This window comes from Sapajus apella, unplaced genomic scaffold (assembly GCF_009761245.1).
Source record: "Sapajus apella isolate SASKATOON/1434 unplaced genomic scaffold, GSC_monkey_1.0 scaffold42, whole genome shotgun sequence".
Lineage (NCBI taxonomy): Eukaryota > Metazoa > Chordata > Mammalia > Primates > Cebidae > Sapajus > Sapajus apella.
Window position 1 is genome coordinate 14,845,588 of NW_022436982.1, and position 22,141 is coordinate 14,867,728.

Consider the following 22,141-nt stretch of genomic DNA (forward strand, 5'->3'; position numbering starts at 1 on the left):
AATCACATCTGACTTTGATATAGAGTGGTGTTTCCATGGTCCTGAGCTACAGCAACATTATAAGCGGAAGGGCCTATGTATGAAGGCAGCACTGGCTTTTCCAGGTTCTGCTCGGATGGGGCATGATGGCTCTTCTCAAGGGCCATGTTGGCAGAGGTAGAGTCTTACTGTATGGCAACATGGTGCAGCTTCAGTTTTCATGCCCTGGGCACCACTGGAGATCAGAAATTACTTTGTTCTACAGATAATTAGATTCCTAAGTGGGCCTTCTTGTTCAAGAAATAAGTATGCAAAGTCTGCAGGGTTTCTTACCTTGGATCACTAAAGATGCCTTCTGCATGAGCACCCCTGCCTCATTCTGAGCAAGGCAGCTGAATTCCCCTTGAGACCCACTACTAAGGTTTGCAACTTGAAGGATCTGTCCAGCTGCCAAGATGTGATACGTCAGTCCTGTGGCAGTGACAATTGGCTGACCACCATGAAACCAGGTGATATTAGGGACAGGGTGACCTTTGATGGGGCAGCCTAGAAGGAAAGGAAAAGAGAAGTAAGCCTTGGTAAAGCCATAAGGAACACATTCTTGGTGCATTGGTTTACTGTCTTTCTGGGTCTAGAAATTGTACACACATTGTGCCCTTGTCCATGGCATTTTTATTATATTTGCCATTTCTGAGCAATGGAGACGTTTTAGCTTGGCATTGTAGGCGCCGGAGGGAGTCTGCTGGTCTACAGGTTGTGTAGACCGTGGGAAAAATGCGGTATCTGAGCCGGAGTGCTAGAGTGTCCGGCAACATCCCTAATGGCGTCCCTTGGCTGGTAGAGTGAGTTCTCTGGCCCCTTGCACCTCCCGGGTGGGTAGTGCCCCACCCTGCTTCAGCTTGCCCTCCTCGGGCTGTTCCCACTGTCTAACCAGTCCCAATGAGATGAACCTGGTACCTCAGCTGGAAATGTGGAGATGACGCGTCTTCCAGCATGCTCTTGCTGGGAATTGCAGACTAGAGCTGTTCCTATTCGGCCATCTTGGCAGCTGTATCTTTTTTTTTTTTTTTTTAAGTAGAGACAAGGTTTCACCATGTTGGCCAGGCCAGTGTTGAGCTCCTGGCCTCAACTGATCTGCTCACCTCAGCCTCCTGAAGTGCTACGATTACAGATGTAAGACACAGTACCTGACCTAATGTTTCTTGTTTTTCAATCCTGGGATAGAACTATTAAAATTTATGCAAGATGAAGAATCCTTAGAAATCATCCAGCTCACCATCCACTAGAGGAATAAACTGAGGCCTAGCGATGTTAGGAGACTTTCCTGAGATTGTATGGCAGACCTTCTATCTGACTACTGGCCGGTATTCTTTTCCCCATACCTGATACTTGTCCAGCAGGGCACCTTGCTACCTTCTTCATTTCTTTGCTCATTTATTTTTTTCCACTTCATTTTTGTTTTTCCTGAGGTAATGTACAGTGAGTGGGTAGGAGCAGAGTATTTGGAAGGGAGGGCTCTAAAAAAATAACCTAAACACGGACCCCTGGAAGCTCCGTATGGGATGTGGTATTACACGAAGAAGTGAAGAATTAGATCATGTATCTGTTGACTCTACCTGGCAACTTGACAGTGCTCTCCCATGAGAGAGGGGTTCCCTCTTCCCCCACCTGGCTTCGGGTTTGGCCCTTTGACTTATTTGGCTGACAAGAAATGAGACAGATGTTACAATAACAATCATCAGAAAAGAAAAAACAAGTTCACTCACAACAGCATCAAAAAGAAGAAAACACTTAGGAATAAACTTAAGGAGGCTACTATGGTTTAGATGTTTGTCTCGTCTAAAACTCATGTTGAAATTTAATCGCCACTGTAACCGTATTAAGAGGTGAGACCTATAAGAGGTGATCAGTCCTCATGGGTTGGGTTAATGACATTATAAAAGGGTGAGTTCAGCCCTTATTTGTTTCTTTGTGCTTCCACCTTTGGCCCTGTGAAGACAAAGCTGTCCTCCCTTTTGGAGGATGTGAAGTAGGACTGTGGAAATTACCTAGGCTCAGGTATTCTGTTATAGCAGCACGAAATGGACCAAGAGACAAAAATCTTGAACACTGCAAGCTATAAAATACTGCTGAAAGAAATGAAAGAAGATATGAATTCATGGAAGGACATCTCGTATTTATGGATTAGGAGACTTAATACTGTTATGATGTCATTACTCCCCATAGTGATCTACCGATTCAATGCAATCCCTATCAAAACACCAATGATATATTTTGCAAATAGAAAATCTCATCCTAAAGTTTATATTGCATATCCAAAATCCCAGAACAACCTTGAAAAAGAAGAACAAAGAGGATTCGTAGTTCCTGACTTCAAAACTTAGTAATCAAGACAGTACTGTACTGGCATAAAGACAGACATAGAGACCAAAAGAACAGAATAGAGACCAGAAACAGACTTTTAAATATATGGTCAAATGATTTTTGTCGAGGGTGTCAAGTGTCAAGACCAGTCAATGGGGAAAGGCCAGTCTTGCCAACAAATGGTTCTGGGAAACTGGATATCCATATGCGAACAAATGACTTACAGTATGTATAAAAATTAAAATGGATGAAAGACCTAAACCTAAGAGCTAAAAGTATAAAACTCTTACAAAAAAAATCACCGGGAAAACTTTAATAACGTTGGGTTTGGCAATGGTTTCTTAGAGATGACACTAAAATATAGGCAACAAAAGAAAAAAATGAAGTGGATTCAACCAAAATTTAAAATCTTTTACATATTATATAACACTATGAAGTGAGTGAAAAGGCAACTCACAGAATGAGAGAAAATATTTGGAAACTATAGATTGGATAAGAGATTAATATCCAGAATGTATGAAGAATTCTTAAAATTTGGTAACTAACCACCCAGTATGGGGAAATGCCCAAATAAAGAAAGGACTTGAACAGACATTTCTTCAAAAGAGATACATGAATGGCCAATAAACACATGAAAAGATGCTCAATTAATCATTCGGAAAATTCAAATGAAAACCACCATGAGTTACCACTGCACACCCACCAGGATGGCTGTTAAAAGAAACCCAAATTATAAATGTTTGCAAAGACATGAAAAAATTGGAACCCTTGTGCACTGCTAGTGGGAATATAAAATGGAGCAGCTATTGTGGAAAACAGTATGGTGAGCCCTTAAAAAATTAAATATAGGATTATCATATGCTCCAGCAATTCCACTTTAGGGTACATATTCGAAAGAATTGAGAGCAGACACTTGAAAAGATAATTGTATACCTATGTTCATAGCAGCATTATTCATAATGGCCAAAAGATTTAAACAACCCAAATATCCAACAATAGACGGGTAAACAAAATGTGGTATATATGTATGATGGGATACTATATAGCCTTAAAAGAAATAATACTCTGACATAGGCTACAACATGGATGAGGCTTGAAAACATTATGCTAAGTGAAGGAAGTCAAATATAAAAGGACAAATATTGTATGATTCCACTTATGTGAGGTACCTAGAACAGCCAAATTCATAGAAGCAGAAAGTGGAATCGTGGTTACCAGAGGCTGAGAGAAGGGAGGAAGGGGGAGTTCAGAGTTTCAGTTGATGAACAAATTCTGGAGATAGTGGGGATACCTGCACAAGGTAGATGTATGCAGTGGCATCAAGCTGTGCACTTAAAAATAGTTGAAATGGTAATTTTATCAGCACATTCTCAGAGAGAGTATTGAGACAGATAAAGGAATGGTAGCAACCCCTAGGTTGGTCTCTACGGGGGAAGAAGTTACTTATCTGGGAGTGAGAAACCTTAGTCAGCTAAATAAGAGGAATATTTGCACAAAAATAACATCCAGAATCCTCCCTCCTTCTTGGAATCAGAGGCCGTAGTGAGCAGCCAGGAAACCTCTCTTGGCCCATCCGAGCCTTGGGTCTTGGTCCTTTTCCCAGGGCCTCCCAGCCTGCTGCTCCTCTTGCAGCTGAGATGAGGGTAGAGATGTTTCCAAGGGCAGGCCTGCCATGGAGGTGGAGTTCTTGGAACTCAAGACCCAGCAGAAGAAGCAACTAAGCGGTCTTTGAGAAGCTGCCTTCACAGTACAGGCATACCTCATTTTATTGTGCTCTGCTTTATTGCACTTCATAGATCCTGCATTTGTTATGAATTGAAGGTTTGTGGCAAGGTTTGCTGAACAAGTCTACTGGCATCATTTTCTAACAGCATGTGCATACTTTATGTCTCTGTGTTGAATTTTCAAAAGCTTTCATTATTATCTGTGATGGTTACTTGTGATCAGTGATCTTTGATGTTACTACTGTAACTGTTTTGGGGTGCCACAAACCATGCCCATATAAAAAGAGGAACTTAATTGATAAATATTGTTTGTTTTCTGACTGTTCAACTGAATGGCTATTCACCCATCTTCCTCCCTTCTCCTGGGGCCTCTCTATACCCTGAGATGCAGCAATATTAAAATTAGGCTAATTAACAACCCTACAGTAGCCTCTAAGTGTTCAAGAGAAAGAAAGAGTTGCACATCTTTCACTTTAAATCAAAAGCTCGAAATGATTAAGCTTATTGGGGAAGGTATGCCAAAAGCTAAGATAGGTCTCTTGTGCCAAATAGTTAGCCAAGTTGTGAATGCAAAGGAAAAGTTCTTGAATGACATAAGAGCCACTCCAGTGAACGCAAAAAATTGATGATAAATAAAATAGTCTCATTGCTGATATGAAGAAAGTTTTAGTGGTCTGGTTAGAAGATCAAACCAGGAACAACATTCCCTTAAGTTAATACCTAATCCAGAGCAAGCCCTAACTCTCTTCAAATTTGTGAAGGCTGAGAAGTGAGGAAGCTGCAGAGGAAAAGTTGGAAGCTAGTAGAGGCTGGTTCCTAAGGTTTTAGGAAAGAAGCAGTCTCCCTAACATAAAAGTGCAAGTTAAAGCAAGTTATTCAGAAAATCTAGCTAAGATCACTGATGAAGGTGGCTACATTAAACACAAGAGATTTTCAATGTAGATGAAACACACTTCTATTGGAAAAACATGGTATCTAGGACTTTGATAGCTAGAGAGGAGAAGTCAATACCTGGCTTCAAAGCTTCAAAGGACAGGTTGACTCTCTTGTTAGAAGCTGATGCATCTGGTGACTTTATGGTGAAGCCAATGCTCATCTCTAATTCCGACAACCCTAGGTTCCTCAAGAATTATGCTACATCTAATCTGCCTGTGCTCTATAAATGGAAGAACAAAGCCTGGATGACAGCACATCTGTTTACAGCATGGTTTACAGAATATTTTAAGACCACTCTAGAGACCTATTTCTCAGAGAAAAAGACTTCTTTCAAAATATTACTGGTTATTGACAATGCACCTGTCCATCCAAGACCTCTGATGGAGATATACGAGGAGATTCGTGTTTTCATTTCTCCTAACATTAACATCCATTCTGCAGTCCATGGATCAAAGCATAATTTCAACTTTTAGGTTTCACTTTTTAAGAAACAAATTTCATAATGCTATAGCTGCCATGGATAGTAATTCCTCTAATGGATCTGGGAAAAGTAAACAAAAAATGTTCTGGAAAGTATTCATCATTCTAGATGCCATTAAAAACATTCATGATTCATGCGAGGAGGTCAAAATACCAATGTGAACAAGAATTTGGAAGAGGCTGATTCCCACCCTCATGGATGACTTTGAGGCGTTCAATACTTCAGTGTTGAGGAAGTCACTGCAGGTGTAGTAGAAATAACAAGAGAACTAGAAGGAGAAGTAAGCCCGAAGATGTGACTGAACTGCCCCAACATCATAATTAAACTTGAATGGATGAGGAGTTGTTTTTTAGAGATGAGCAAAGAAAGTGGTTTCTTGAGATGGAATCTACTCTTGGTGAAGTTGCTGTGAACAGTGTTGAAATGATGTCAAAGAATTTAGAGTATCATACAAACTTAATAAAGAGGTGGCAGGGTTTGAGAGGATTGACACCAATTTTGAAAAAAGTTCAACTGTGAATAAAACCTATCAAACAACATCGCATGCTACAGAGGAATCTTTCATGAGATGAATCAATCAACACAGCAAATTTCATTGTTGGTTGTCTTTTAAGAAACCACCAGAGTCATTCCAATGTTCAGCAACCATCAGCTGAACCCTCTACCAGCAAAAAGATTAGACTTGCTTAAGGCTCAGATGATTCTTAGCATTTTTTTTTTTTTAGCAATGAAGTATTTTAAAATTAAGGCATGTATGTGATTTTTTTTTTTAGATGTAATGGTGTTGCACACTTAGTGGATTACAATATAGTGCAAACATAACTTTTACATGCATTGGGAAACAAAAAATATTGTGTGACTCACTTTACTGCAGTGATCTGTAACTGAACCCAAAGTAGCTTGAGGGTGTAACTAACTGTAAAGCCTCTGAAACTTACCAGGGCTAAGATCAGTTTTATGAAATTATTATTTTTTTAATCCTGGTTTTGTTACTTTGAAGGTTATTTACTCAGATTCATGACTCTGAAGGAGAATTAGGTTTCCATAGGGTTCTCTGGCCTCTGTTTCCTAATTTGTAAGAGATTATTTGATGATGTTAAAGGTTCATTTATGTTCCAATGAAATAATCTTTAAGGTGCTTTTAGGTTCCCAAATTTCTTAATATCATCTCAAACTCATTCTCACCCCTCTTATTCTCTCTCCCAAAAAGCCAAGTGCCAGGGCAAAGTGGACCTATTTAAATCTGTATTGCTTGGGTTGATATATAGTAAAACGAAACTCAGCCAATGAAGGGATCATGGAAGAAATGTTATATACGAGACTATTTAGGGTTTTCACCCTGGCAGTGGAGCTGGTTCCATTGTCAGTAGTTGGTCCTAGTTTGCAATTTGCTTTTCCTACACTTCAGAAGCTGCCTTATTGTACCCTCTCAGAGATCCTGACAGCAACCGGCACCTCCGCCCTCTCGCTGCAGAGCTCTGAGTCCCAGTTCCTTGTGGCCTCTCCTCCAAGCTTCTAAAGTCTAATAATCCTGAGGGAAAAAAATGGCAGATAGGAGACAGAACGAACTTGCAGCTTCTACTCAGATGGATAGAGCAGCATGTGAAGACTCACATTGTGAATTTTTGCTCCAAGAACTACCATAGGAACATACCAGGAAAGCCCAGAGGATCCACAGGCTCTTTCAAGGAAGCAGCTTGCCACTGTAGGTGCCATGAGACAGCCAAAAAACTGGGAGTGCCCAAAGTGCGAGAGGGTGAAAATCTGGCCCCAACTGCACATCCTCACTGGGGAGCCTGAAGGTCTAGATCACAGGAGGATTTGACCTTACCTGGAGCTCAGATGAATTTAGAGAGCTCAGAAAAATACAGCGGTAGAAGTAGTAGTGGGAAGAGCCCTGTTGGCTCTCAGTTCCTGGGGAAGCCATTTCTGACTCTGTCTTGCAGGGGTCCTTGGAAAGGGCTGCCAGTGGAATTGGGGAAAGACCACAGGGAGAAGGAAATTTCCAGCTGAACTTTGTAACAATTTGGAGTGGATGTGAAGTTTCCTGGATAGAATCCTGGGGAGGGGGGTTAACAGGAAGCACAGAAGCCATGGCAGTGGAGGAGGTGTGAAACCTGGCCAAGTTCTCAGCCCTGCTCACCGGCTGCCTGCAAATAAACTCGGTGCTGTTGGTGAGGCACGGCGGGAGTGAGACTGGCCTTTTGGGCTGCATGGGAGCTGGGTGAAGCCTATCATTGCCAGCTTTCCCCCACTTCCCTGGCAACTTGTATGACACAGGAGAGGCAGCCATAATCTCCCTGGGAATGTAACTCCATTGGCCTGAGAACCACATCCCAACCCCCACAGCAGTTCCAGCAAGCCCAGTCCAAGGAAATTCTGAGCTCAGACATGCCTAACCCTGCCCTAACCTGATAGTCTCTCTCTACCGACCCTGGTAGCTGAAGAAAAAGGACATAACCTGTTGGGAGATCTATGGCCCTGCTCACTGCCTGAGAAACCCAAACACTTACCCATGTGACCCTAGGGCAAGCTTTTATCCTACCTATACAATCACAGCTGATGCTCTCTTGAGAGTGCCATCTCCTGTTGCAGGCCAACCAACACAAAACCAGCACACTAAACAAAATTACATTATAACGATCCTCACAGAGTCCACTTCACTCCCCCGCAACCAACACCAGAGCAGGTGCTGGTATCCATGGCTGAGAGACCTGAAGATGAATCACATCACAGGACTATTTACAAGCACTCCTCAGTACCAGCCAGAAGACCAGTAGCTCTGCTAGAGGGCTAGACCCAGAAGAGAAATAACAATCACTGCAGTTCAGCTCTCAGAAAGCTTCATCCCTAGGGGAAGTGAAAGAGCACCACATTAAGAGAGTGCCCTTTGGGACAAAAGAATCTGAAGAACAGCCCTTGAGCCCCAGATCTTCCCTCTGACATAGTCTACCCATATGAAAAGGAACCAAAAAACAATTCTGGTAATATGACAAAACAACACTCCAAATATCACACTAGCTCAACAGGAATGGCTCCAAACCAAGAATAAATTTCTGAATTGCCAGAAAAAGAATGCAGAGGGTCAATAATTAAGATACTCAAGGAGGCACCAGAGAAAGGTGAATACCAACTTAAAGAAATTAAAAAAAAAATGATACAGCATATGGATAGAAAAATCTCCAGAGAAATAGACAGCATAAATAAAAAAACAATAATAATTTCCGGAAATGAAGAACAGAGAAATGCAAAATACACAGGAAAGTCTCAATAGAATAAAACAAGTAGAAGAAAGAACTTCAGAACTCAAAGATGAGTCTTTTGAATTAACCCAATCTGACACAGAAAAAAAGATGAAAACAAATGAACAAAGCCTCCAAGAAGTTTGGCATTATGTTAAAAGATCAAACCTGAGAATAATGGATGTTCCCAAAGAAGAAGAGAAATCTAAATGTTTGGAAAATATCTATATGTTTAGGGAATAATCGAGGAAAACTTCCTGGCCTTGCTAGACATCCAAATACAAGAGGCTCAAAGAACACCCAGGAAATTAATTGCAAAAAGATTGTCTAGGCACTTAGTCATCTGGTTATCTAAAGTCAAGACAAAGGAAAAGAATCTAAAAAGCTACAAGCAAAAGTGTCAGGTAACCTATAAAGAAAAACCTACCCAATTAATAGCAGATTTCTCAATAGGAACCCTACAAGCTAGACGTGATTGGGATCCTATCTTTAGCTTCCTTAAACAAAACTATTATCACCTAAGAATTTTGTATCCAGTGACACTAAGCTTCATATATAAAGGAAAGATAGTCTTTTTCAGACAAACAAATGCTGAGAGAATTTGCCACTACCAAGCCAGTACTACAAGAACTGCTAAAAGGAGCTCTAAATCTTGAAACAAATCCTCAAAATACATCAAAATATAACTTTGTAAAGCATAAACCTCACAGGACTTATAAAACAATAACACAGACACACACACACATACTCAGACAACAGTTAGCACAGTGAATAGACTAGTACCACATGCCTCAATACTAATGTTGTATGTAAATGGCCTAAATGTTCCAGTTAAAAGATGCAGAATGGTGGAATTAATAAGAAATCACCAACCAACTATCTGCTGTTTTCAAGAGACTCACCTAACAGCTAAAGACTAACATAAAGAGGTAGAAAAAGATACTTCATACAAATGGGCACCAAAAGTAAGCAGAAGTAGCTATTCTTATACAAGGCAAAAGAGACTTTAAAGCAACGGGAGTTGAGAAAGAGGGACATTATATAATGATAAAAGGACTAGTCCAAATGGAAAATATCACAATCCTAAATATATATGCATCTAACACTGGAGTTCCCAAATTTATAAAACAATTAGTACTAGACCTAAAAAATGAGATAGATGGCAACACAATAATAGTGGGAACTTCAGTAATCCACTGACAGCACTAGATAGGTCCTCAAGACAAAGTCAATGAAGAAACAATAAACTTAAACTATACCCTAGAACAAGTGGACTTAATTGGTATTTACAGAATCTTCTACCCAACAACTGCAGAATATACACTGTATTCATCAGCACATGGAACAGTCTCCAAGATAGTCTATATTATAGCCCATAAAACAAGTCTCAGTAAATTTAAGAAAGTCAAAATTATATCAAGTACTCTCTCAGACCACGGTGGAATGAAATTGGAAATCAACTCCAAAAGGAACTTTCAAAACCATGCAAATACATGGAAATTAAATAACCTGCTCCTGTATGATCATTGGGTCAACAATGAAATTAAGAGAGAAATTTAAAAATTATTTGAACTGAACAATAGCGACACAATCTATCAAAACCTCTGTGATACAGCAAAGGTGGTGCTAAGAGGAAAGTTCATAGCATTGAATGTCTCCATCAAAAAGTCTGAAAGAGCACAAATAGACAATCTTAGGTTATACCTCAAGGAACTTGTGAAACAAGAACAAACCAAACCCAAACCCAGCAGAAGAAGTGAAATTGAAACAAAAAAATACAATAGATAAATGAAACAAAAAGCTGGTTCTTTAAAAAGAGAAACAAAACTGATAGACCATTAGTGAGTTAATGAAGAAAAGAAGATTCAAATAAGCTCAGTTAGAAACAAAATGGGAGATGTTATAACTAATACCACAAAAATGCAAAACATCATTCAAGGCTACTAGGAACAACTTTACACACACAAACAAGAAAACTTAGAGAAGATGGACAAATTTCTGGAAATATACAACCCTCCTAGATTAAACCAGAAAAAAAAACAAACTCTGAACAGATCAATTACAAGCAGAGAGATTGAAATGGTAATAAAAAAAATTGCCAACAAAAGTCCAAGACCAGATGGATTCGCAGCTGAATTCTATCAGACATTCAAAGAAGAGTTGTTAACACTCCTATTGAAATTATTCCAAAAAATAGAGAAAGAGGGAGTCCTCCCTAAATCATTCTGTGAAGCCAGTATCATTCTAATACCAAAACCAGAAAAGGACATAAAGAAAATTACAGATCAGTATCCCTCATGAACATTAATACTAGCTAACCAAATCCAACGGCATATCAAAAAGATAATCCACCTTGATCAATTTGGTATCATATGAGGGATGCAGGGATGGTTTAACATTTGCAAGTCAATAAATGGGATACACAACATAATCATTCAATAGATGCAGAAAAAGCACCTGACAAAATCCAGCATTGCTTTATGATTAAAACCCTTAGCAACATTGGCATGGAAGAGACATACCTCAAGGTAATAAAAGCCATCTATGACAAACTCACAGCCAACACTATACTGAATGGGGAAAAGCTCCCCCTGAGAACCAGAACAAGCCAAGAATGCCCACTTTTACCACTTATCTTCAACATAGTACTGGAAGTCCTAGCCACGGCAATCAGACAAGAGAAAGAAATAAAGGACATCCAAATCAGGAAAGAGGAAGTCAAACTGTGGAAAACCCTAAAGACTCTTCCAAAAAGCACCTAGAACTGATAAATGAATCCAGCAAAGTTTCAGGATACAAAATTAACGTACACAATTCAGTAGCCCTACTTTATGACTACAGCAACAAAGCTGAGAATCAAATCAAGAATGCAATCCTTTTCACAAATAGCTGCAAAAAAGTTGAAATACTTAGAAATATACCTAACCAAGGAGGTGAAAGACCTCTACAAGGAAAACACATCCCATGTTCAAAGATGGGTAGAATCACTATTGTGAAAATGACCATACTGACAAAAGCAACCTACAAATTCAATGCATTTCCTATCCAAATACCACCATCATTCTACACAGAAATAGAAAAAACAATCCTAAAATTCATATGGAACCAAAAAAGAGCCTGCATAGACAAAGCAAGACTAAGCAAAAGAACAAATCTGGAGGCATCACATTACCTGACTTCAAACTATAAGGCAATAGTCACCAAAACAGCATTGTACTGGTATGAAAAATAGACACAAATACCAATGGAACAGAATAGAGAACCTAGAAACACAGTCAAATACTTACAGCCAACTGATCTTCAAGAAAGCAAACAAAATCATAAAATTAGGAAAGGACACCCCATTCAGCAAATTGTGTTGGGATAATTGGCAAGCCACATAGAGGTGAATGACACTGGATCCTCATCTCTCACCTTCTACAAAAATCAACTCAAGATGGATCAAGGACTTTAAGACCTGAAACCCTAAAAGTTCTAGAAGATAACACTGGAAAAACCCTTCTAGACTTCAGCAAATACTTCATGACCAAGAACCCCAAAGCAAAGGCAATAAAAACAAAGATAAATAGATGGAACTTAATTAAACTAAAAAGCTTCTGAACGGCAAAGGAAATAATCAGCAGAGTAAACAGACAACTCTCAGAGTGGGAGAAAATCTTCACAAACTATGCATCTGGCAAAGGATTAATATCCAGAATCTACAAGGAACAGAAATCAGCAAAAACCAAAAAACATATAATCCTATCAAAAAGTGGGCTAAGGACATGAGTAGACAATTCTCAAAAGAAAACATACAGATGGCCAACACACTTATGAAACAATGCTCAACATCACTATCAGAGACATACAAATCAAAACCACAATATGATACCACCTTACTCGTGCAAGAATGACCATAATCAGCAAATCAAAAAATAATACATGTTGGCAGGGATGTGGTAGAAATAAACACTTTTACACTGCTGGTGGAACTGTGGAAAACAGTATGGAGATTCTTTAAAGAACTGAAAATAGCTCTACCATATGATCCAGCAATCCTGCTACTGGGTATCTACCCAGAGGAAAGGAAATCTTTACAAAAAAAAAAAGACACTTGCACATGCATGTTTATAACAGCAGAATTTGTAACTGCAAAATATGGAACCAGTCCAAATGCCCATCAATCAATGAATGGATAAAGAAACTGTGATATATATATATATATATATCCCCCATGAAATACTACTCAGCCATAAAAAGGAATGAAATAATGGCATTTGCAACAACCTGGATGGAAATGGAGACAATTATTCTAAGTGAAGTACCTCAGGAATGGAAAACCAAACACTGTATATTCTCACTCATAAGTGGAAGCTAAGCTATGAGGATGCAAAGGCATAAGAATGATACAATGGACTTTGGGGACTTAGAAGGAAGCGTGGGAGGGGGATGAGGGATAAAAGACTACACATTGGGTACAGCGTACACTCATGTGACGGGTGTGCCAAAATCTCATAAATCAGGCCACTAAAGAACTTATCCATGTAGCCAAACAACATCTGTTCCCCATAAACCTACTGAAATTAATAGAAAAAATAAAGTAATTTCTATTTATCCCAATCTTTTCCCTTTTTCCCTCAGCCCTAGTGATGGTAGCTGCTTTTGGCGACTGATACCTATATGATTGCTCCGTAAGTATCACAGAACTTTTGCAGTTCTCCAATACTTGTTTAACCAAGTCCTATCGAATGCTATCTATTAAAAAAAGGAAGGTTATTTAGGAATGATGATACGGGCAGAGACCAGGTATATACAGTAGGAAGGGGAGAGTATTCTGGAAGAAGCAATGGAAACAAAGGTACAAAGATGAGAAAACTTGTAGTGTGGCTGGGAGTAAAGACTAGTTGACTTGGCTGGACCTTGGGAAACACAGATAAAACCAGCATTGTGGATAGGAGTTGAAATGGAGAGGGTCTTGAAGGCCAGAATCTGGTCTTTTGGGAATCTTTGAAGATGCCTGAAGAGGGGAAGTGATATGATATAGGCTGGCTTTAGAAGGATCATTAAGGTGGTTCTTTGCAAGATGCACTAGCTTGAGAGAGTCTGTATCCATTCAAATGTGGCAAAAAAAATGAGACATATTTGCAAAAGCAGCTCTGACAGAGTGAGGAGGAAAGGGAAGATGTGAAGAAAAGCTAAAGAGTTTGGAACACGACTGAGACCATTAATAGAAATAGGTAAGTCAGGAAGAGAAGCTCTTCCTTATCACCACTCTTGAGGATGGAAAAATGTAGTTTTAATTTTCATTCATTTAAAGGTTGTGATGGAACCCCAAGATGAAAAAATCCATCGAGATGATAAAGATGGAAGCTAAGTTAGAAATAAGAGCTGGAGACACAGATTTGGGGAACTTGTTTTATAGGTATGTGTGGACAAAATTATCAATGGAAAGAGATCAGGCCTCAGGACAAAATACTGGAAGAACTCTGGCATTCAGTAATTGAAGAAGGAAGAAGAGATATCAAAGGAGCCTATGAAGAAATGGTTTGAGAGAGAAGAGGAAAATTGAGACCATGTAATAACATGGAAGTTCAGAAAGAAAAAAAATATTAAAGAGACTAGGTGGCAAATAAGTGGTTAATAAGAATTGTTGGAATGAATTAATAGTTTCATTTGTTCATAAAAATAACTGACCAAACATATTTTTCTCACAATAATCTCCCTACCTCTGGTAATATAAAAGGTGAACTTTATTCTGACTCATGTTTAAATGATGAAAAATCCCAAGGTAGTGAAATCAGAAATAAAAGCATTTTGTATAATCAAAATACTACATTCAATGCCATGGAAACCTATCTCCCTTTTTAAAAATTATACTTTTTAAGTTCTGGGGTATATGTGCAGAATGTGCAGGTTTGTTACATAGGTATACATGTGCCATGGTGGTTTGCTGCATCCATCACCTAGTCATTTACATTTGGTATTTTTCCTAAATGCTATCCCCCAATCCCCTCACCCACTGCTATCCCTCCCCTAGTTCACTACCCACTGACAGGCCCCAGTGTGTGATGTTCCCCTCCCTGTGCCCATGTGTTCTCATTGTTGGACACCTATCTCTTTATATAATTTAGGAGAGCATTTATTTCTGGATATTGAATATTTAGAAGTAGACTAACAACTGGGTTATCATAAAGATAAAGAATTAAAGAAGCAGGTAAGAATGGTTCAAATTTTACAAAACAGAAACAGAGTAGATCTTGGCCAGAAAACTCTTAAAACAACTCAACTGAGGATTCTAGGTTCCATGAATGGTGAATAACTTAGTTGGACTTATCTTCCTGCAGATAACAATCACAAAATCTAAACAAAAACAAACAAACTCCAAAAAACAATTACTACTTGAAAACACTGAAGAATTACCAAAAACAGTGGCAGAAATAGGACAGGTATCTAGCCTACAAACCTGGAAATTTCAACAAGTATAATTTCCAGCTTGTGGTTTTTTGCCTGAAAATGGCTTAGGGAGCTGGAAAGCTTATAGCTTCACTGGCTTGTGATTTCAGAGGTCAGAGTCTGGGGCCTGTTAGGACAGCTGGTAACTTTAGGAGCAAGTCACAGGAGAGCAACAAAGGTGATGAACTTCAGATTTATACATTAATTTTACCTGATCCCAAAACCTGGTCTCCAGAGGGCCCAGCAAAAGAGCAGCAGCTAGAAGCTAAAAGAACAGAGTAGAGATTTCAATTGCTGCCCACTGCAAGGAAGATGGAGGCTAGAGTTTGAGTTAATTGCCTGTTAGACCAAAAATAAATATTCTTCAGAGGAACATAACATAATTCAGAGCCTCCATGATACATGGTCTATAATGTTCAAAACCAGTTGACAAGAATTGTCAAAAACCACTAGACAAGAAATGAGACCAATATAGAGAAACCAATCCTGAGATGCTACAAATGCTGCAGTGAGTGGACAGTAACTTTAAGCAGCTATTATATGTTTAAGGACTTAAAGGAAAATACACTTATAATAAATGAACAGATAGTATATCAGTAGACAAGTAGAAACTATAAAAACTTCTAGAGCTTAACAGTTTAAAAAATGAAATGAAAAATAAGACAATCTTATCAGATTAGAGATGGCAGCAGTGTCAGTGAACTTAAAGTTCTACAGAAATTTTCCATTGTGAAAAACAGAGAAAAAAAAATTGAAAAAAAGAAATACTAAAAAATGGGATAAAAATGTGTGAAATAACTATTTTCAGGTATTAGACAACAGAAACTAGAAGACTGTGATCCCTGGAAAAAGGAAACAGACCAAGTGAACTCTGTGATTTCCTTGGAGGCACATTGTGAGATTCAAGGCATGGAAGGGTGTATTTAGTTTTCCAGGGTTGCCATAATAAAGTACCACAAACTGTGTGGCTTTCGCTTGTGTAAGATGAATTCATTGTCTCATAGTTCTGGAGGCTAGAAGTTCAAGAGCAAAGTGTTGGCAAAGTTGGTTCCATTTGAGAGCTGTGAGAGAATAATCTGTTTCATGTCTCTCCTAGTTTCTGGTGGTTTCCTGGCAATCTTGGGTGTACCTTGGCTTGCAGATGCACCACTCTGCTCTGTCTTCATGTTCACATTGTGTTTTGCCTTGTGTGCATGTCTGCATATATCTAAATTTCACCTTTCCATAAGCATAACAGTCATGTTGGATTAGGGTCCATGTGAATGACCTCATCTTAAGTTGATCATCTGCAAAGACCCTATTTCCACATAAGGGCACATCTACCGGTACTGGGGGTTAGGATTTCAACATCTTTTGTGGGGCTACTATTCAACCCATAACAGAGGGATATTCCAAACAGAGCACAATAGTCTAGACAAATTGATGAGACAAAGAATAGAGTTTGAAGAGGCAGAGGCAAGTGGATGCTACTAAGTGGAATTCTGGAGTTGAGGGTGCTACACAGAAAAAGAGCTCCAAAAATCTTCATAAATTCCTCTTGAGATTTTGCCCAACTAAAGATGTGCATCAGGTTAAAATCTGCAATGTTTAGCAAAGAGCTACCAGGGAGCTGTGAGCTTTATATTTTCCCAACTTCAGATAGGGCTGGAAGGCCTTCGAGTTCTGACCAGCAAGATTGGAATGTAATTGTTAATCATCCAGGGCATTTAGTAGAGACCCCAGAAAGGCTTTAGAGTAAAGGCTACTCTAGATCAGCTCTATGCTTAAAAACATCACATTTAACTTTCAATAACTCAATAGAAGAGAAACCCAACAACCTCTAGAGGAAGACAACAAAATCCAGACATTTGATGTCAAATCTGCACTGACCAGCATATAGCCAAATATTACTTGACAAGGAGGAAAATGTAATACATAACTGAGACAAAAATCAGTGAATGAACACAGTTCCAGAAATGACAAGGATGTTGGAACTGGTAGACAAGGATATGAAAACAGTGTTAAAATATGTTAAGTGTTTAAAGAAAAGCATGCACATACTGAGGAAGAAAATGGAAGTCATAGAAAATCAACTGGACTTCTAGGAATGAAATATATTTTCTGAAATAAAAAATTCACTGGATAGGATTAATAGAAGATTAAATACTATAGAAAAATATCTGTGAGCCTACGGCCATACCACCCTGAACACGCCCAATCTCGTCAGAAAAATATCTGTGAAACTGAAGATGTAATACTACAAATTAGCCAAAGTGAAGCAGAGAGAGAAAAAAAACTAGAAAAAAAAATCAAATGGTCAAATATATGTTTGATAGGGATGTGACTACATGGGTGTGTCTGTTACATTTATGCAGTTAAGATGTATTTCAATGTATATACGTTTTACCTAAAAGAATAATTGAGTAGGGATAGAATGGGGCATGAGTTAAAGTACAAATAAGAATCGCAGAAGGTGGTGATGAGGGCATGGGGGTTCTCTACGTACAATTCGGCTTATTTTGTATATATGCGAAATTACCCAAAATAAAAAGAAAAACAACATTGCTTTTACATACTCTGCCTATTCATTTCTATACCTTTTCTAGGAAGTTTTAACAAGTGTAAAACAATTGCTGTACCAGCCTATTTAAAAATATTTCCCCAAATATTTTATAATCTGTCCTACTTAAAAATTCCTGCTATGGGCTCATTTTCATTCATGCAGCTCTGCTGAATTCAGAGATGACTTTCATTTGTGCTCGTCACCTTTGCTTCTGACGAATTCAGACTGGTTGCTGTGTGTGGCAGAATCTGCTAGTTCCTTCATATCTGTCCTCCTCTTAAGAACCTCTGAACTTGAGCTACATAGTTTCTTGGAATAGAGATTTTCCGGCATTCCTTGCAAAAAAGTGTGGAGCATGTGGTTATATTCAGTAGAGAGGGAGAGAGCTATGCACATCTCCTGAAACTGGTCTTTAAAATGACTTGTTCGTCTTGCCCTTTCCTCTAACCTGCTGTTGAGAACATGTATGTACAGCAAGCCATCCTGGCCTAGGTGGATAGAGGCAACACTCCAGGGATGTCAGAGCAAGAGGAAATTGAAGACATTTTGCCTTGGTCTTGGTGTCCGACCAGGCCTGGACCATCTTCCTTTGGACGGTTACTTGAAACTGGAATACACTTCTGCCTTCTTTAAGCTACTGTTACTGAGGGTCTTTGTTAAAAGTTGCTGAATGTATATCCTAACTATAACAATCCTTACATATCCTCTCAATCCTAAGGCAATGTCCATCTGCTGTAGATGGGACTGTATTTCCCTTCACATCAGGACAGTGACCATAGAGATTGGGTTTCTAGAAATCGTGACTATTCATTTTGAATTGAAAACACTTTTAAGAAAGTCTACTTTCAACACTAAAGGGAAAGATCAAAATAAACTAATTATAACCAAAGTAAATGACCAAAATTGTCAGTCACCTGCCTTTTCTGTCATTAATCTGTTTTTCAAGGCTTTTAACTGAATACATAGTTTATTTTGTAAAAATCTGTGTTCAGGATTGATATTCTCAGCACATGTAGTACAGACTCTGTGCTTTTATGTTCATATTTATGTGTATGTCTCTGTGTGTATGCAGTGCTCTCTATGGATTGCCAGAAGCAACAGTCAAAATAAGGAATTTAACATGAATTCCCACTGTGTATGTTCCCAGTGAATAATTATCCATGTTTCACTGCTAATGAGAAAACCTGGCTTGTAACAGGGTTCCTTTCTGTCACAGACATTTCTCATTTGTTAAAATAAACAAAGTATCTGTCATTTTTTTTTTTGGAAGGCAAGCAATCTGTATATTTATAAGGACACCGAAAAACACGTGCTAATAATGATTCCACACCTCTGAGAGGCCAAATAATAAACCATTCCTACCCTCCCTTTTGCTTCAACGAGGAAGTTCACAGTATTTAAGGCAAGGGGCTAGCATCTTTCTTTTCTGTTTCCCTTCCAGCTATGTGCAGCGGAACATTTCCAAACCTCAACACCCAGCCCAGGAAACAGGCAATCAGCAGGCAGTGACCGTGCTCTCTCCTCCTCAGGCCTCAGCTATTATAGGGCTTACGTTAGTGAGGTGGCTGAGGAGGACGCCGCATTTGGGAAGGCTGCCTAGCTAACTCGAATTCTGGCAGCAGAAGGTCTCTCTCTATCAACCTTTCTTAACCAGTGAAAGAAAATATTGCCCTTAGGCCCCATTCCTCCACCTAAAGTGGTTCTAAACTGCATCAAAGCCAGGTGTGATTCACATATGTGGATCACATATGTGATCCTTAGTTTCATCTGTTTTTAAAAAAAATAACTGGAAACTGAGAAAAGTTTAGAATGGGACACATGTACCCAATGGGAAAACCAAATTATAATGAAATTGCCTCCTTTTAAAAATTTGTGATTGATTTTATCTTAAATGCCAGAAAAGACATCTCTCCGAATGGGTCTGACATCCCCATGTACTGATATGAAATAGGGAAAAGGAAGCATTAAAGACCAGGGGTTCCCCTCCTTATTTGTTCCAACTATGACAGAATCAATGCCCTCCAGCAAGGACAGGGCATCGGTCCAGATGTAACCTATAATGTGACACTAGTTGACAGCTTTGCTTTTTTCAAATTGACCTCACTTTCTACATCTTTGTCTTTTGATTTTATATTGGCTTCTGTGACTAAACAGCCTGACTCAGGGAAACAGCCTGAGTTTGAAAGGTGAGAAGGACATGCGGGGTAGAGAACTGGGAGACCTGGCAGCCTGGCTTCACTCCCTTGCATCTGCAGCGGAAGATGCTGACTGACTTTAAAGTTGGCAGCACATGGTTGCCTTTGTAGCACCTGTCTCTAAAGAAGCTCTGAATTCACAGTACAATGGTCATTATATAGCGGATTTTTTGTTGATTCAAAGGGCCGAAAATCACCAAGATTTTTGGCAAGTGGCTTAATTTGTGGGCTTCTTTGTAGGTTAGATCAAACCAACTCAGGCATTCATTAGCTGCCAGTCACTATGAGTGAGTCACACAGCCAAGGTTCATTTTGATGGGTTCTTAGCCTTAATGAGCAGAAGCAAGAGTTCTGAGTGCATATTTTTTCTCCTCTCTTCCCTCTCCAGCCAAACAGCTCAGAAAAAGGCACCTGAGCTTGATAAACTGATTGTATAAAGTACAAGCTATAAATGGACTGAACCCAGTTAACGAAGAAGAATGGTCTGAAAAGAATATACAATCTAAAAGAGGAGGAGAAAAAGTAGTACTCTGGGAATTTTCACTTATTTAACTGCTTTCTAAAGGAAAAGAAAGCTGTGGCTGATTAGGACATGCTGTGTAAAAGTATGAAAGATGTGGCATTATTACTTCATGAGCTGGCTCCAGGCCTGTCAGCATTTTCATTACAATCCTCCATTTTTTCACAGAGTTAAACTTACTATAAAAATGATGTGTGTCAGGATGAAACTTGGCACTTGGTGTAGTCAGTCTGGGAGTCCTTTCCTTAATTTAATTTTACAAAACGGGAAAACATTCAGTCCTGTAAACTTTATAGAGGGATCTCCATTCTGCTCGTGGTATATGGTGCGTACAAGCCTCACTCTAAGGCCTTGGGGTGACTGAGCGAAAGTAGGGAAGTAGTTTCAGTGCCTTTCCTGGCTCCTTACATTTCTGGTTTGACCTTCTCTTGGGTGGCAGAGATGGTCGCTGAAGAGCTTAGAATGAGTGGGAGCTGGCACCAAGCAGCCAGCAAAGAGGAATGATTAATTCATATTGGAAAAACTCAGTTACTCACTCCCATTTGTCAGCTAGACCCAGAAGGCTGTGGGAGAAGACAAGCAACTTTAATTTTCACTCCGATTTCTGGGACCTCCCAATGAGCTGGTCAAATAACCCAGCCAAGATGATTCCCATGCACATTTGCCCAAAGAAAACTAACTAAGACATTCCTGGAAAAATGGAACTATCCAAGCCCATTTTCCATTCCCCAAATGTCTCTTCACCTCTAGGGTAAGCTTTGGGTTTCCATTGGCAGGGGGTATGCTAATGTCTCTCATGATCCTGGCATCTGGTACAACATGATATATTTCTCAGCATGAAAAGTAGCTCCATCCAGATTTATGACTTGATTAAGGCCTTGCCTTTTCCAAAATGATTGGGTTACTGTGTGGTTATTACCCTCACCCATACCCTAGGACTTGGTTATTCTCTTACAGGTGAAGAAGATGGGATGCCTGCTTCTGATATATATGCACACACATCCATGAAAATATGATTGTACTATAAGATAGAGTTTGGCCATGTTAAACAACATGCTTCTCCAGGATTGACTGAAACACCTCTAGGGGGTAGCAGGCAGGCAGGCTCTAGGAAATTGGCCCGATTTTAAAAATTCGCAGTAGTGTTGATCGGAATTGAACCTATCTCACGTGTATATCACAAAGAGTTCCCATACATCTTTCTCTGCCAGTAGGCTCTTGGCATAAAACATACCTTTTAAAAACACATCAGCATTTTAAAAAAGGTTTTAACATTCTGGGTTTATAAGTCCCTGGTTGACTCTACCCTCAGGCTGCTGGCAGGTGCCACCTGGCCTGCAGGAGGAAAGACCAGGATGACCCTAGGAAGGACTGGCTGCAGGCTGCTTGAAGCTGAGGAAGGAATTTCAATCCACGGATGAGATGGCCTTTTAATGAACTCCAGAATGTGGGTCATACTTGGGTCATACCATATTTCTGAGGAGAGTCCTAGGTCAGATATTCCCCTCTGTGTTTACTTGTCCATCACACTCACCAAGATTAGGTTCTGTAATGAATGAAACTGATGTTTCACATTTGGTCTGAAATAGGACATTATTGTAGGACTTTCAAGGAAGCGCTCTGTAATCAAGGTGCTACTGCTCTGAGAAGAACACAACAGTTTCAGAGGCAAAGCCGTGGACTCTATGAAGATTCTCTTCTTTTGAATAAAGTAGCTGTTCTCAAC

General features: G+C 39.4%; 1 protein-coding gene across 1 annotated transcript in view; it reads right to left on the reverse strand.

The window, feature by feature from the left end:
* Positions 1-22,141, reverse strand: part of ADAMTSL1 (ADAMTS like 1) — a 423,754-nt gene that overhangs the window by 21,628 nt on the left and 379,985 nt on the right. The window contains 1 exon segment of the mRNA XM_032300230.1: positions 313-525. Within this exon segment, the coding sequence (XP_032156121.1) occupies positions 313-525 (213 nt within the window).